Raw genomic sequence first — 18,260 nt, forward strand, 5'->3', positions numbered from 1 at the left:
TCCAAATATCTTCTAGACGTATAAACACATCTGAGTATAAACACACAATGGGATCCCCTGGAGAAGGAATGCTACAAATCTGCCTGTGACCTGCTTTGATCAACATATCGTGTATCTTTCCATGTGAATAAATAACTTTCCCCTGTATAACTTTTCATGACTGCAAATGTGTGCATTGAATGGGTGTAACATAATTTCAACAGTTCCCCTGTTGTGGACTTGTTTATGAGCCCTTTGTCATTTCTAACAATATTGTGATGAACAGGCTTGCTAATACCTTACTCTTTGAGCACATGGTTACTTCTGCAGGATACATTGGAAGTAGAGAAATTACCAAATCAATAGGTGTGTGCCTTTTTCAGGCTTTTCCTGTGTGATGCCTAACTGCCTTCAGGACACATTACACCAAATTCACATACCATTAGCATGAGTACTTGACATTGCTTTGACCTCTGCTAAATTTTGTTTCAACTTTTATTTTAGATTCAGGGAGTGCACGCACAGCTTTGTTACCTGGGTATATTGTGTGACGCTGAGGTTTGGGGTACAAATGATCCCGTCACCCAGGTAGTGAGCATAGCACCCAACAATGAGTGTTTCAGCCTTTGCTCTCTTCCCTCCCTCCCCCATCTAGTAGTCCCTTTTTTTTTTTTTTTTTTTTTTTTGCTGCCACCTTTATGTCCATCAGTACCGAATGTTTAGCTCCCACTTATAAGTGAGAACATGCAGTATTTGGTTTTCTGTTGCATTAATTCACTTAGGATTATGGCCTCCATGACTTTGCTAAATTTATAAAAGGTGAAGAATCACACACACCCTGTTTTACTTCGTGTTTCTTTAATCACTGGAGAAGCTCAACATTTTTCATGTGTGGTATCAGCCCACAAGTTGACCCATAGTGGTCCCCCCCGGCCCCCGGTAGTCCCGCTCCTGTGTAATCCACCCCACAGTGAATCAGGGATGGTCTGGGGGCCAACAGAACACCGCAGAAGTCATCACTTCTGACCCTAGGCTACAAAAGACAGTATTTGTTTCCTGTAATTCACATGTTCCTTGTTGCTGAACCTGTGCTCAATTTTGTGAAAGGTCTTCGGATGCCTCTGCCTCTCTCCTGAATCGCTTTTGCCTCCCTCTGCCGCAGTCTTGGGAGCCTTGTACCAGAGGGAATAGGTGGCTGAGATGGTAGCCCCATGAGAATGGAGGCCTTCTGCCAAAAGCCACAGCGAAGTCGAGGGCTCCAGTCAACGTGTGTGGGTGGCCAACTATCCCGGGACTGCGGGGTGAGCCAGGGCACAAGCCTCTCAGCGCTAACTCTGGGGACAAGCTGGTCATCCTATACATAAGTGAGCCGTCTGGGAAGCAGAGCCCCGTCCTAGTCAAGCCTTGAGATGACTACAGTTCCAGCCGACAGTGAGTGCATGACCTGGGGCAGAACCATGCGGCTGAGCAGTGCCCAGATTTCGGATCATCAGACCCTGCGTGAGATCCTGAGTGCTTGTTGTTTTAAGCTGCTAAGTTTGGGGGTAATTTTGTTCCACACAAATAATACATTATGTTTTTAAAACATTTTATAAGGATTTAATATGTGATAAAGGTGATAAATTTACCCTTTGGGAAAAGTGTAGGAACAATTGGTTTATCCTGGGGAAAAGATAAAGGTTTTCAATCAAATGATCACCAGATGTACTGAGGATGTCTTGAAAAGAAAGCCACAGACCTACTGGAAGAGGGACAGGTGTGTCTTGACAGAAGCTCACTCCTGCTCAGGGTCTTTGGCCTTCGACACACACCTCCCTTGACCCCTGCCCATCATCCTTCAGGTCTTGGTGGAAACGACGCTTTCTCCAGAAGCCCCGCACAATCTTCTCAGCCAGGTAGAGGCTGCCTGGTGGATCTCTCATGGCTACGCCATCTGCCGTATTTTGCACACTCATGAGTTACATAGGCGTTTGTATGTTTCATGCTGTCTTCCCAGATAGACTGCGAGCATCCTGAGGCCGGGGATGGTGCCTGTGCTGTGCACTCTCTCATGCCCAGCTGCCTGTCAGTCTGCAGTGCCTTATATGGGGCGTTTTCCTCCCCCACTTCCTGGTTCTTTGACACGGGGTTTTGAAAACTCCACTTGGCAGTGTGTGCTCCCATCAGGGCTCTTCTGCTTCAGCTTCCACCTGCAGTGCTGTGCCTGTGGGGTCCACATGCACTACCCGCGCCCCGGCTCCAGGAGTTGCAGCCGCCTCCTTGGCTAGGGTTTGCTGGGTGTTTTGGAATTGACATAACCTGAAGGAACAACGCAAGGGGTGCAGCATGGCCACGCCCCGAATGACCGTACTACATGGCATCTGAAGACGCCATGGATTGTAAAACCCATCCAGATGTCAGACACGTTCATGCCTGGGAAAAAAAGAACATCTTAGAATTGATGATGTACGTATTTTCTCAATCCAGCTTCAAGGGCCTGAGAGTTGTAGAAATATTTCCCAGATGGGCAAAAGCTTGCCTGCCCTTCTAATTTTCAGGGGTACCCTGTGTTCTGGTCATTTTCATTTTCTGAAAGGTATTTAGTGAGAAGGCGAGAGTGAGTGACTCAATGGCTGCTAGCAAGCTGTCATGTTAAACCAGTTTTTAATTCTCTTCAGAGCCACACCGTCCTCCAATAACTCCCTCTTTCTTCTGATAGTTTTAGTGCTTGACTGGCTGTATATAAAACACAGAAGTGAAACCAACCAGAAAATAATCCAAAGGCCAAATGGCACCTTATGCCAGTCATTCACCGATACTTGTGGAATGGCTCAGTATGTGTTTGCTACTTAAAAACTCAGCCTCAATCTCCTAACTCATCATGTGACTAAGAACGCCTGGCCTCCTGGGAATGCAGCCCAGTAGGCTTCAGCTTTATTTCACCATCTATTCTCTCTGAAGGCTGCTACCTATGAGGCTTCATCTACATAACAAGAATCTGGACCCCCACAATTCCCCTTATCTTAATGCAAGCATTTCTTTCTACTGACTTCAAGTCTTGGGACAAAGCTTAACTCTTTCAACAGGTTGCCAATCAGAAAATCTTTGAATCTACCTATGACCTGTAAGTCCCTGCTCCAAGTTGTCCTGCCTTTCCGGTCGAACCAATGTATACCTCCCATGTATGGGTTTTTGTCTTTGCCTGTAATACCTGTCTCCTTATAGTGTATATAAAACCAAACTGTAACCCAAAAAATAAAAAATAAAAAATAGAAACTCAGCCTCGATCTGATTCCCAGGATTACGATTCTATCAGCAAGTAATTGATCCCTGATGGCAAGAATCAAAGCTGGTGAAACTCAGTGCCCTCATGAAGAGTTCATTCTAGTGGGGAAAGACATCCAATATGCAAATAAATAAACAAGTGAAGGAATGAATGAACCGTGGCAGGAAATGTATCAGTTGCATCTCACCATATTTTTAAGCTGTGGTAATGAATCCCTAAATCCCAGTAAGTTACAACTGTAGACACTACTTCTTCCTCACATAATATGAAGGAGGCCACAGGATGGCCTTGGCCCAGCCCCACAGGCCTTCTTGCTTGCTCCAGAACCCAGTCTGAAGGGGCAGCCCTGTCTGGCCAATGCTGGGCTCACAGCCAAGGGAGAAGCATGAGACAGATGATCTCTCCCATGGGAAGGCTTCTGCTTGATGTGGTGCTCTTTAGTCCACTTGTGTACCTCCCAAAGGCCAAAGCAGGGTTCAGGGCCAAGTGCAACAATGGGCTGGGCAACAGAGTTCACCTTCAGGGAGGAACTGCAAATCCCATTGCAATGAATGGGAAGAAAGATTCTTTGCAGGGAAGAGTTGATTGCTGGGAACAATAATCTAAGCAGCCATAAGTTTAAGTGACGTAAAGATAATATATCAGGGAAGGAGGCTAAGGGGAGCCAGGTGTGTGAGTGTCATGGGGTTAGAGGGGTGCCACAGAGAAACTGACAAACTTACAGGAGGAATAAACAGGTGATGTTCTGACGTTAGGATCGTGATGTATAGTGGAGACTGCTGGCTAGTTACCAAAAACCCATTTCCTCGTCTTCCTGGGTACACAGACTTTTCCTGGCCACTGTTAACAGTGAGGTGTGGCCATGTGACTGAGGTCCAGCCCATGGAGTGAGAACAGAAGTGATGTGTGCCCTGCCACCAGGAGTCCAAGGACCCCAAGGTCCTAGGGATGGTGGAGCCACAGACGGAAGGAGCCTGGGTCCCCAAATCACCATCCAGCAGAAGGACGTCTACTTTGGATCGTGAGCAAGTAAGCTGGAGTGCAATGGCGCGATCTCAGCTCACTACAACCTCCGCCTGCCGGGTTCAAGTGATTCTCCTGCCTCAGCCTCCCAAGTAGCTGGGACTAGAGGTGTGCACCACCACGCCTGGTTAATTTTTGTATTTTAGTACAGACCAGGTTTCACCATGCTGGGCAGGCTGCTCTCGAACTCCTGATCTCAAGTGATCTGTCCATCTTGGCCTCCCAAAGTGCTGGGATTACAGGAATGAGCCACCGCGCCTGGCCAAAACCAGGGATTTTATGGTCTTTGGAAACCCACTGGTAGTGACTTCATAGTGACGTCGTTTACGGTGATGTTGACCTAGGTGGACTCTTCTGGGAGAGAGACTTCCCAACATGGAGAACGGTGTATATTGGCAAATGTGAGTCATGAGGGGCTTCTTCAGGTGTATGGAAGAAAACAGTATATGGGGAAAAAGAATGAAAAAGGAACTGAATCCCTTTGTCTGAAAAGCAAACACAATTAGAGAGGTAATAACTGGAATAATCAACTGAGAGAGTGCTAACAACTTTCAAACCACCAGCCCTTGTACTTGGAGGAATTCCCCAGAATACCCTAGAGGCAGAGGCCCCTTTGGAGAGGGCAGAGTGTGGAGAGCATGGGTGAAGGGATGAGGGTCTTCCCTTTCTGACCATCGCTTCCTCCAGGAAAGCAGATCAGATTCCACCATACACTGATGAGTTTCAGAAACACCTGTCATTTCATTCAACAGAATGGCAGACCTGCCACCCTGCCATTTATCTGGATTTGTGTCTTCAAGTCTTCCTGTTTTCTACATGCCTCCCAATTATTTACTGACAAAGGAATGAGTTGACCCTTTGCCCTGTTTTGTTTTTCATCTATTACTTCAACCTCGTTTCCTTTTCAACTATAATAGGAAGAACAGGTGCTTCTCAGTCGTAGGTGGCTTGGCTGTCTTTGGCTAATATTAAGAAACCTCAAGCAAGAAGTCTAAATATTGATCATTAATTTACTGAAACCCTCTGTATATTGAATGTTGCTTGACTTCAGACATCTCTGAAAAGTATAGAGAAATTTGTCTTCATATTCTGCATAAACTTTTTATTATGGAAAATTTCAAATATACATGATAGTAGAGAAATTTGTGTAATGGATTCCCATGTATGTGTCACTGGCCACAACAAATACCAACATAAGGCCAACCCTGTTTCATCTGCATCTCCTTCCCCATTGAATTATGTCAAAGCAATCCCAGATATCATCCCATTTAATATGTAAAGTTTTTATAAGATACTTATTTCCAAGAGATAGGGGCATCATCTTTTCAAAATACCATTATAATACCAATTAGCACCATTGTTAGAAATGAATAGCAACTCTTCAGTATCATCTAATATCCACTGGGTATTCACCTTTCCCTGGATTGTCTCATGTATGCATTTTTCCTGTTGTTTTCTTTTAATCAGCATCTAAACGAGGTCTGTGCATTGCATTTGGGTGACATGACTCTTAAGACTCTTAATCTACAATCATTCCAAGTTCCCCTTTTTTTCCTTGGCTGGATGCAAGGAAATTGTTAAATGCCTTGCTAAATATGATGGCTTCATCCTAGTACTAGTTAATACCTAAAGGCAAAATACACACTTGTGGTAAGGCTTTTTGCTTACGATAATGGATATAATTTCACATTTCAAAGTCTCCTTGGTAATTGTGAATTTGGGGCAGATCTGATTAGATCACTTTTGTTTTAATTTGTACTAGGTTGTTGCAAAGCTCAGACGAGCTCTGCCATTTTCTTGCCATTCCTTTGGGCTTATATTATTAGTCTTCAATTCAGTTAATGTAGCTTCTTTTCATTCACTTTTTAAAACCACCTGTTCAGGCCGGGTGCAGTGGCTCATGCCTGTAACCCCAGCACTTTGGGAGGCCGAGGAGGGCGGATCACCTGAGGTCAGGAGTTCAAGATCAGCCTCGCCAACATGGTGAAACCCCATCTCCACTAAAAGTACAAAAATTAGCCAGGTGTGGTGGTCTGCACTTGTAATCCTAGCTACTCAGGAGGCCGAGGCAGGAGAATCACTTGAACCCAAGAGGCGGAGGTTGCAGTGAGCTGAGATCGCACCACTGCACTCCAGCCTGGGCAAGAGAGAGAGACTCTGTCTCAAAAGATAATAATAAATAAAAAATAAATAAAACCACCTGTTCCGCTTTTAAGAGCTAACATTTTATGTTTTAAACCACCCATCTTTTCACATTAACATCTATGAAATCAGTTTGCATTTTATAATCAATGGTGATAGTTTAATAGGTAGCATTTTCTTTTACTATTTAGTAAACAGTGGTGCATCTTACAAAGAGGTCTTAGATTTGATGAAATATACTAGTTTATTTAAACTAGGTAATATAAAGGGCCCTTTCTATGGAAGTTTTACTCTTCTTTCTGAATAGTAGGCCACCTCTACAGGACAGATATGCTAAAGAAGGTAGACAAATCCAAGCCTGGCCAGGAACACATGAGCCATTCTGAATCTTCAGAATGGAAGTAGTTTAATACAGAATCAGAAGCTTACATGGCTCCTGGAAGGCAGGGGCTAAGGTGAAGGAAGAAGTTTCTAGAAATCCAGGAGTGCAAGAGTCACAGGGAAGCTCCCCTGCCCCCAGGTGTCTCAGCTGCCTGCACGACTGAAGTGGGCGAGTCTCAAGATGATATCCAGAGGCTGCTGGCAAACCCCACATCTGCCTCCTGCTGATGCTCAAAAGCCTGTCCTGTGCAGCCACCAGAAGGAAACGGCTTCTCCTCACCTCCCTCCTCCCCAAATCAGGGCACAGGGTCTCTTGGGGCAGAATCTAAGAATCCATGTCTACCGGTAAAGGAGTGTGGCAAGTGTCACGTTCAGGCTTTATGCCTCTAAGGACAGGGAGAAACCAAGAAGGGCTGGGATGGTGGCAAGTACCAACAACATTCAGCACTTTAGAACACATCAGTGAATCCGTACATTAACTACAGAAAAGCTTAATCTTTTTCCTCTTACGTGAATATAAAAGGAAGTTGTAAGATATGTGTCCTGCTCCCAACGGATTGATTTCTGCCCCTGTGGAATATGTGCACCCACCCCACCCCTGACGTCAGTGGACTTGAGCCTCCGAAGCCAGCCAAAGCCAGGTGGAGGAGTGAGGCCAAAGGAGGAACAGGGCTTGACAAGGCCAAAACCCTGCCCTGGCCGCCCTGTTGTCCCTGAGGGATTATTTCCACAAATGCATGTGCTTAAGGGCTTCAGTTCCATGGCAGGAGAACAGGACACACCATTACTGATGCATAAGGACACGTCACTTATGGGCACTTAGCACTGACTCATATGCTCTGTCATAAGTGCCCTGACGTTCTCCTTTTCACGAACACTGGTTTGTCTGTTATGTTGAGGCAGCTCGAGGGGAGGAGCTAGGCCCCTTGTTTCTTAAAGATCTCCCCTCAATGCTGATAGTATCCCTAAAGCCAGAAAGGTGATCCCATAACAAGAGAGTTGCCTCTATTAGAGCAGGGGGAGTGACCAAGCTCAATTTGAGCATGTGCTAACTACAGAGCGTCGCTCTTAAGGTTTAGTGGCATCAACCTGCTGACAAAATAGGGCAAACAGCCAGAAGAGGAAGAACTGTCCCCCATGCATTCCAACAGCGGGCTATCACTTGCACGTCCTCTCAAACCTAAAGGTCTCCCACATTGCCTGGATCAGCTGCGGAGGACTTTGTGAGCAAGCCCCAGCATCAAGCTATAGCCCCAGAAATTTTAACCTACTTCATGTATTCAGCCAACTGCAAGGACAATCCCTTCTGCAGCTTGAAAAAGCAGTGCTTTTCCTCCCAATTACACTGTCACTACTCACAGTATTTACTTTTTACTTTTGAATGTTACAGAAGGGCATGGTGTTTCTATGCCTGCAGAGGGAGGCCTTGGTTTAAAAGTTTGGGAAATCCCACTCTAGAACATGTACTGTAAGACATTTCAACGATATGAAATCAAGCAGATGAAAGACCAAAGCAAATGTTAGGTGTTCCTGGAAGGTCATAGAGCTCAAGATGCAGAATTCTGCAGGTTACAAAGCATCGAAGGATGGAATGAGAGGCAAAGCTAGAGGAAGATCATTTCATATCTGGAAAATTCACAGGAAGGATAATATAGCATGATAGTCTGCAGACTAAAAGTTTACAAGCCAGATAGGAGAAAAAAAGGAGCCACGAATTACTCAAATCTCAGATCACTCAAATTGACACCCCCGTTCCAGTCACTGAGCATCACCCCTGGAGCCTCAGTCAGGGCCCTGTTGTCTCCAGTGAATCACAGGACACGCTGCTGGGGAGCAAGAGCAGTGAGGATTTCTGGGTTCCTCAGCTGGAGCCGCAGCTCCTGGGGTCGGGGTAGGGGCCAAATAAGTGAGGCTAGGCAAAACCCCAGTCCTCCAAGGGCATCCCACCGGGGCAGCTGGACCATCTGAAGGCAGAGGGCCAAGAGCAGGTGCATGCAGGAGGCGGCCTCTGGCCCCCAGTGGTAAAAGAGCAACCACAGTTGCCAGCCAGGTGTACAGGCTCAGATGGGATGAGATATCTCGGGGCATGGGCATTTTCTAGCACTCTCGCATCACTGATGATATCATAAATAACAAAGGCTCTGAGTACAGATACAGCTCATCGACTGAACTTCTTACAGCCCCCCTGGGGTCTCATTGAAGACCCCTGTAAGAAATCAGCCCTTGGTTCTTAGGCATCCTGTTTAGCATTAGAATCTGGGCAGGTTTTAAAACTCAAGTATTTGGACACGGAAAGCCACAAACTTACTAGACTGGCTCTGTTCCAGTTCCAACAAATATACACTTTAATGTAATGCAGTTAACGGTAAATAAAATCACACCTGAGGCTTTGAATGAATCGTTTCGATTAACTTTATTAATATTTTAAAATATGAAAACTGTAAAACATAGTATTTATGTAAACACCTGAGGACTGTTCAAGTGGGTACAGCATCTTCATACAAACAACTTGAAAGAAGACCAAGTTTAAGTGAGAATCTTTTGACATATAAGGAATAACATAAATGAAGCTATTCTTTAAATAGTTGCATTCATGTCTAAAGTACATTTGGTTTTCTAAAAAGAAAATGTACATTCTTGCCCCTGGTGAATATTTTATTGGCATTTACAACAAATGGCTAATACTTTTATAACTGATTCTCATAGCTTATAGACATTACATCAAAGTTACACAAAGTAATAACAATAAACATATAGCACCATTTCCTCTTCAAAGTTCTAACTTATAAAATAAAGCCCCAAACATGGCTGGGCACGGTGGCTCATGCCTGTAATCCCAGCATTTTACAAGCCCGAGGTTGGCGGATCACCTGAGGTCAGCAGTTCGAGACCAGCCTGACCAACATGGAGAAACCTCATCTCTACAAAATTAGCTGGGCGTGGTGGTGCATGCCTGTAATCGCTGAGGCAGGAGAATTGCTTGAACCAGGGAGGCAGAGGTTGCAGTGAGCCGAGATCGAGCTATTGCACTCCAGCCTGGGCAACAAGAGTGAAACTCCATCTCAAAAAAAAAAAAATAATAAAATAAAATAAAGCCCCAAACAATAAGTCTGAACTAATATATCTCTCAAAGTGTAGCAGAATAAATGGCTCAGAACTAAGCAAATTAATTAGAAACATTGCATAGGACAGAGAACTTCCCTGTATGGAAACGAATCTACAGATTGTTTCATATCCCCTGAAGAGTAAGCTGAGAGGTACTGGTGATAGCAAACGATGGACATATATTTTTTACGAAATCAAAACATCTAACTATATACACAGTTCATCGTTACCTCTGTGGCAGTGCAAAGTGCCAGATTAAATTCAAGAAAAAAGAAGATTTACTTGTGTGTAAACCTACAGGTATAAAACAATATACAAATATGGTAAAGTACCATATGAGGAATAAACACATATAATATATATCTTCAAAAAATTTGGACACTGGTATCTTCATATAGAGATGTAAGAAAAGAATGCCTAGTTAAATGTCCAAGCTTAGTGAAAATACGGAAAGTTTTAAAATAATAGGTATTTTACTGAAAAAATTTAATCTTACTCCATCCAAACAACCCTCGTAGTATAAATATCTCCTGCATAAAATGACAATTCTATCCTATAATTTAAAAAATTTATCAAAAACTGGTAAGAACACTTTATGAAAGCTTATAAGCTTTATAAGCTTGCTTTTTTCCTTTAAATATGATCAAATACAACATACAGAGAAATAATAAAAGGAAAATAATTTATATGGCTATTCCCTTTCTAGATATACTGATAGAACATGAACAGAACACCACAGAGTATCAGACAAAACATCTGAGAAAAGATGATATCTACAGGTGCACCTTTAAATTCTCTGGTGAGGAAAAATTCTCATGGATTTAATTATAGAAGTTGTCAATCCCTGATATTTTCCCCTTTGGGATTTAGCTGTTTTGGTTCTAGATATAAAGATTAACCAAAATCAAAGGTTTTTCTCTGTTAACTACATTAAGTATATTTGTAAACTGTACAATGAAAATTTAAAAAGACATAAAGAACTGCCAATTTGAAAATGCCAATACTAACATGTTAAATGCTTTTTAAAGAAGTAGACTGGGGGAGAGGTGGCTGTGCCTCCCGAGGCTGGTTGGTGACTCCAGGGAAAAAAAAAAAAAAAAAAGTTGACTGAACTGTTAATACAGTTCTGCAATTCTGATAAAACACTTTTATAGGAACTGTCTACAAAACAAAAACTGCTGAGAAATACTTTTAAATTAAAATGTTAACAGTACACCTGAGAATTATGTCCAATCTAAACTTACGCATATTTTTTTCAATTGTATTTTCCTTCTTTAAGTTTTTCAATGTAGTAACACAGCTTTAATGCTGGCCCCAGCTTCAGCCCCATATACTTCATCATCACATCACTCTTGAGTAGGAACAGAGCCTTCCCATCAATTTCCTACAGAGAGAAGGAAATCATACTCATTAATAATGCTTTCATATCAAGTTATTTATACATAAGAACATGTAAAATAGAGCAGCTGTATACTCCGGATATATATTCTCTGAATATGCTTTATTTCCTGAAAACTATTAAAAATATAATTTATATAGTGAAGCATCATTTGATAATTTATGAATTTAGTTTAAATTTTAAGAAAAAGAAAATTTAACCTTGTATCTTCAAAAAATGTCCCAAGTATCAAACAATCTGACTTTAAATACTGTGTGTTAAATAAAATACTAAACATATCTATGACAAAGGGTCAAAAACTATTAATGGTAGAAATGAATTTCAGATGGTCAATAACTTTCTGAGAAGGGCCAGGAATATGTCAATATCAATGCAAACTGTAAATGTGCTATACAGTGTTGTCATTATGTTGAAGGCTAATCAGTTAGTTGTCTGAAGCTGGTTAGATGCTAAAACTAATTACTGATTTTCTTGCAATAGTGAAAAGGGTACCTCAGATAACAGATCACTCATTTGATTTGTTAGAAAACACTGAAAATATTACTTAATAGTCATAAGGCATCCTCCTAAAATTCTTTATTACCTTAACCAATTTATGTTATGGAAGCATATTATTTGGTATTTGTGAGTTCCTGTTTAAAAGGATGTACTTAATCTTATACAGTTGCTGGATTCACTGGAGGAAGGCCACCCTGTAATAGCCTGTGGTCAACCCCTCCTACTCATGGTCCTGGCGCTGAGCTGGGAGCAGGTCGGGGAGGATCCTTGTATCTGTCGTTACAAAGGGGAGGTACACCTGAGAGTTGCAATGCTGAATCATTGTATCTTGAGAAGGTGAAGCAGTTTGTATTTTAAGCACCTGCATACTCACTTAAAGAACAGACCATTAATCTACCATTTAAGGAACTAATATCTTGGGAAAAATAACCTTTCTCACATATGGAAAAATCAGTTGATAGGGTTCCCCCACCATCCACACAGCATCCAAATGAAGGGCCTGCACAGAGGTCATTCAAAGGCATTACGGCAGGAAAACCGGATCAAAAGATACATTACATGTTGCCTGAAGAGGTCGGCGAGGGGGCCTGATATCTGAGGATCTGTATGTTTCATAAACTGTATCACTTCATCCACAGACCAGGTTGAAGGGTCCTTAGAGAAGCCTTGTTTCAGGACACTGGGATCAGGTACAGCTATATAACTTGGAGCTTCAATGGGGGGGAAAAAAGACAAATCATACTTGACCTGATCATTATCCTGAAAGAAGAGATGTTAGGTAGGGAATAATGGTCTCATTCCTGGAACCTTCTGTTAAGTTCCCCAACAAGGTCTCAAGACTCCAACTGTGAAAGCTTATACAAAGATGATGTGAGGATGGCTACATAAGAGCATCCCATCTGACCTCCCCCAAACAACAAAAGCAGGTTCAGCAGTTACCTTAAAGCTTCAAAGATCACAAAACAGACTAAGCAATCCAAGGCCTCTTTGGCCACAAGCAAACACAGCAAAAGACCTGTTACTTGGGTAAAATTAGGTTAATCTAATCTAACCTATGACTTCTCTCTTAAGTCTTCCAAGGAATTTCAATCTCTCTCTATCTGTCTAGATTAGGTTTATTTTACTAGCTAAATCCGATGGAAATTCCCCAAATTTACAGCTGGTTTTGGTTTTTTTTGTTTGTTTTGTATTTTTGTTGCTGTTTTGGTTTTTTTGAGACAGGGTCTCGCTCTGTTGCCCAGGCTGGAGTGCAGTGGCACAATAACGGCTGGAGTGCAGTGGCACAATCATGGCTCACTGCAGTGTTGACCTCCTGGGCTCAAGTGATCCTCCCACCTTGGCCTCCCAAGTAGCTGGGACTACAGACACATGCCACCACTCCCAGCTAATCTTTATATTTTTTGTACAGACAGGATTCATCCATGTTGCCCAGACTAGTCTCAAACTCCTGGGCTCAAGCAATCTGCCCACCTCAGGCCCCCAAACTGCTGGAATTACAGGCATGAGCTACCACGCCAAGCCAAATTTAGTTTTCTAATTGCTTAAATGTGTTCACTTTAATCAAATAATTTCAATAATCCCATTATTTTTGATAAACAAAGTAGTCCTTTTACCAAATCTCTCTGATGTATCCAATAAGAATATTTTTAGCATCACTTTACTCTTTAGATTTCCTGTCTCTCATGGCTTAAATGCCTATCTGAATTTTTTTTTTTTTTTTTTTTGAGACAGAGTCTTGGTCTGTCACCCAGGCTGGAGTACAGTGGCACAATCTCGGCTCACTGCAACCTCCGCCTCCTGGGTTCACACCATTCTCCTGCCTCAGCCTCCCGAGTAGCTGGGACTATAGGCGTTCGCCACTATGCCCGGCTAATTTTTTGTATTCTTTAGTAGAGACGGGGTTTCACTGTGTTAGCCAGGATGGTCTCTATCTCCTGACCTCTTGATCCGCCCGCCTCGGCCTCCCAAAGTGCTGGGATTACAGGCGTGAGCCACCGCGCCTGGCTGCTTATCTGAATTTTGAAGAAAACAAGATTATTTTCTGCTACGCTAGGTCAGAAATAACTTTAACATTTAATTCCTTTATAATGTTTAATTGCATAGTAATAGATATTTTGGTTGAAGGTTTATACATTAAAAAAATACATAACTGAGACATGAAACAATTTAAGTGCTCATATCTCAAATGGTCTTAGCTGCACTCTTTACTAAGTTGTGATGAAATCTGTGTCCTGACAAGTATTCATTTACTCAACCAGAGCCCTTAACTCCCTAAAGTTAGTGTGTGATAACTGAAGTGAATTTTGTACTTAGCTAGGAAGATTTGTTTCTCTAACCAAGGACCATCAACACAAATCAGATGGTTTTTTGTGTGTGAATTAGCCAAAGGAGTACCCTTTCTTTCCTACCCTCTGGGCTATGGCCATTTTAGAAGCATTTTAAGTACTTACCTAGGGGAAAGGTAAAGAAAAACAGAAAATAAAAGAACTTATAGTGGTTAATTTTTTGTGTGTAGCTCTGAATTTTATTTCTTTCCAACATCACAACGATGATGTGAAATAAAAACTCTATACCAAAATATATTCTTCCCTTCACTCAGAGAAAAAAATGTTGGCCATATCTACAGAGAAATTCTGCTGGGCTGTATCAACCCAAGTAAAAATGATGATGCTGTAGACCACGCTATGCCTAAGGCATTCTGACAATTTAGACAGAAACACCATCTCCTTTAACTCAACAAAGACACAATGTCACATGAAAAAAATCATTGGCAAAGCTAATCATATCTCTAATTTAACTTATATTTTTGTGGAATTTCTGGTTTCTGTCATAATCTGGTACATTTATGTTTTGAATAACATGTAACTAGTTTTACAGTTTACTGCAGATAAACTATATGTAAAAAGATATGATTTGGGGTATAAAATTAATTTTATACTAAAAATAAAACCATAAGATTTTCTATTTTTAGTCTATTATGAAAATATAATTTAATTGGGCCTACACCTTCAAAACAATCAGAGACGTTTGCAAGCATTACATTACTGTTATTCAAATAATTACATGAAACAAACTAATCATGTGAAAAATAATCAAAGTCCAGTCATGCTTTTCTCCTGAACGGCTCTGTCTTATATACACTGGCATATCAATAAATATTTCTAGAATAAGTATAATGAAAGTATGAAAGTGATCTGATTCCCCCTGACATCACTGGATTTCTTTCCTATAATAAAGATCAGCAATATTTTTCATTCGAATAATGGGACAAGGCAGGACAGGAAATTGTGTGAGCATCACTGGCTGTCAGGAGTGGAATCAGCTCTAGGTAACAGTTCAAATGCCTCAAAAATAATAGTAATGGCACCTGTAAACAGTTTCTAATGGAAATAATTATCTGTTCTTGGGAGATGTAAGTAGTACAGAAGTTAAGAGTACAACCCTGGAGTCAGAGTGTTTGAGTTCAAGGACTGGCCCAGCCACTTTTTAGCTGAGGGACCTCAGCCAAATGACTTCAAATTTCTCACCTGAAAATGCTTGCCAGCACCTACATTTCAAAGAATTGTTGTAACAGTATAATGTAGGAGGCCATATGAAATATTATATGCCTGGCATATGTCAGATAGTGATGAAGATGATGATTATTTCTATTACCACTAAGTAAATTATTAGAAAGCAATGTTATTACTATTAGTCTCTACATTCCTAAGAAGACCAGAAGCCAGCCTTCTGAAGCCCCAATACTGGCTACCTTAGCACAACAGTGTTTGACATACATTTCAAAGTGAGATACTCAGCATTAGAAGTAATCTTATACTGAGAAGGCCTATCTTCAAAAGGTCAAACTTTGTGAAAATACTTTAAAATGCAGGGTATACTAGCCCTTATGGAATAAGCATCTATTGTTAGACTCTGCAAACCATGTCACTCTAAAAGCAGAGAAAATCTCCAGAAGGGATGGGGCTGACAACATTAAATGTGTCATGGGATGTGCACAGTGTGGCTGCCCATAGATAACACCCATGATCAAAGGCAAGGGTTCCCACTTCCTACACTCCTCAACCTCGCCTACGTGCCTACCTGGAGAAAAAGGACAAGACACTCTCCTGCACCCTTAATCCTTCAAAGGTACAGGGTATTAGCCCTCTTTGCACATTGAAGGCTGTTTTGGCTCTTTCTTTCTTTTTTTTTTTTTTTTTTGAGACAGAGTTTTGCTCTTGCTGCCTAGGCTGGAATGCAATGGCGCAATCTCGGCTCACTGCAACCTCTGCCTCCCGGGTTCAAGCGATTCTCCTGCCTCAGCCTCAGGCTCCCGAGTAGCTGGGATTACAGGCATGCACTACCATGCCTGGCTAATTTTGTATTTTTAGTAGAAACAGGGTTTCTCCATGTTGATCAGGCTGGTCTCGAACTCCCAACTTCAGGTGATCCGCCCGCCTTGGCCTCCCAAAGTGCTAAGATTACAGGCGTTAGCCACCCCGTGCCCGACCTGTTTTGGCTCTTTCTAAATGGCAACAGGATGTTGCCCTACTTATACACGTCATGTCTTCCTGGTGGGTCTGAGGAAGGATATGGAGAATGAGGAAATGGTGTGGCTGTGGTAACAAGATGCCAGCCCGAATCCAGGAGTCAACACAGGCTAAGGCCAGGAAAGGTCTCAAGAGAGACTAAGAAAAGTGTACAACAGAAAGGAGAGGGACTGTCTTTCCAGGCCTCAGAGTCATGAGAGGTTTGTGAGTCCAGACAGTACCCAAGCAAATGATAAATTACAACTGCTCAAGCACTACTAATCTGAGAAGTCTCTATCAGAGACATGGTTGGTGATCCAGATCCCCAGAGACAGTTCTGTGCTGTCAAGAGGATTGGAGGATCCATAATGGTCTGACCTGACAGTGATGTGAAAGGGAGGACTCAGCCTCCCAAATTTTAGCACTTTCTCCAATGTGATACTCTCAAGGGATGCTGTTAGGTATGAAAATCTCAAGGCAAAAGACAAACACACTGAGAGCCACTATTTTTTAACATACCTTCACTTTTCCTCTGCATTTGGAATTTAACTTCATGGGGACTGCTCTTGGGGGATGATTTGTCCCCAACTAGTAGTGAACTTGTGGTGCCTGGCACACTTTGAGAAAAATCCTGGGAGACTGAAGTCTGAATATACATAGGATTTCTACAGGCAGGATTCAAACAATTTCCTGAATTTAGTGATGAGCTCTTAGAATCTTCTGAAAGATTTTCCTCTTTGGGAATGGCATTTCTCCCAGCAAACAATGGTTCTTCTACAGGGAAAAAGACAAAGGAGGCTATCTTCAATAGACTTACAATTCAAATACTACTAAAAGGAAAAAAATTTCATCCCTAGCAAGTTCACTTAACTTGTGCTATACTGAACCACAATGCTCTAACACAAAGTTCATGGCTATCCCCTCCTTGGTATGGATGCATGCACTGATTGATTGATTGAGACAGAGTTTTGCTCTTGTTGCCCAGGCTGGGGTGCAGTGGTGCAATCTTGGTTCACTGCAACCTCCACCTCCTGGGTTCAAGCGATTCTCCTGCCTCAGCCTCCCAAGCAGCAGGGAGTACAGATGCCTGCCACCACGCCTGGCTAATCTTTTGGGTTTTTTGTTTGTTTGTTTGTTTGTTTTTAGTAGAGACAGGGTTTCATCATGTTGGCCAGGCTGGTCTCGAACTCCTGACCTCAGATGATCCACCCGACTTGGCCTTCCTTGGCATTTATATTAATGGACATTGTCCTACAGTCCAAAGTGATTGCATATCACCTATATTTTTCATAGTAACTTACTATCATTTGCCAGTCTTGCCACCAAGACTATAAACACCTCACTAAAGCATTTGTTTTTAGAAATGCAGTTCTTTATTACTATTTGTTATAATATGATCATACAGTTGGTTTCTAACATTTGTTTACTACTTGGGCAGTTAACACATTCTCTGGAGAAAGGCAGCAGGTTTTTCTATTCTTCTTTCTACCAATTTTTAGCAATACAAAAGTGAAGGAAAAAGGTTATTAGGTTATTATAATTTTTTTTTTCTATGGAGAAATAACAGCCATGCACTTCTGAAGGGAATGAAGTGTTCAACAAAGCTGTCCAAGTAGTAGCCTAACTGCCAAACTTATTTAGGCAAATTTACCTCTCTACCTCCAATACTACCACCCCAAGAGTATACACAAGTGGTAGCAGAGAAACATTTCTTCCCAATCCTGGGAGGTGTAAATGCTATTTACCTTCAGATGCGTACTCCTTTGTTTTGGGGAGCTTAGGAGAGAGAGGAACAACATATGGTACAGATTGCTGAGGAGATCGTTTGGTACTTTGCCTTTCTGTTACATCTTCTTTTGCTGTTCTCAAAGAAAAAACAGTTGTCTGTTATAACGAACTAATATACTCAAGCATTTTCATATCATCAGCATGAAACACTTGTTTCTACATCATTTGCCTA

At 41.9% G+C, this 18,260-nt stretch overlaps 1 protein-coding gene across 3 annotated transcripts in view; it reads right to left on the minus strand.

Annotated features, from left to right (window-relative positions):
* Positions 1-9,184: 9,184 nt before the first annotated feature.
* SCML2 (Scm polycomb group protein like 2) overlaps positions 9,185-18,260 on the minus strand; it is a 117,444-nt gene continuing 108,368 nt past the window's right edge. The window contains 4 exon segments of one of the 3 annotated variants that reach the window (NM_001261359.1): positions 10,522-11,279; positions 12,351-12,502; positions 16,820-17,074; positions 18,046-18,159. In NM_001261359.1, the coding sequence (NP_001248288.1) occupies positions 11,151-11,279; positions 12,351-12,502; positions 16,820-17,074; positions 18,046-18,159 (650 nt within the window). In that variant the 3' untranslated portion in view covers positions 10,522-11,150. 3 annotated transcript variants of the gene reach the window in all.

The sequence above is a fragment of the Macaca mulatta genome, chromosome X (assembly GCF_049350105.2).
Source record: "Macaca mulatta isolate MMU2019108-1 chromosome X, T2T-MMU8v2.0, whole genome shotgun sequence".
NCBI lineage: Eukaryota > Metazoa > Chordata > Mammalia > Primates > Cercopithecidae > Macaca > Macaca mulatta.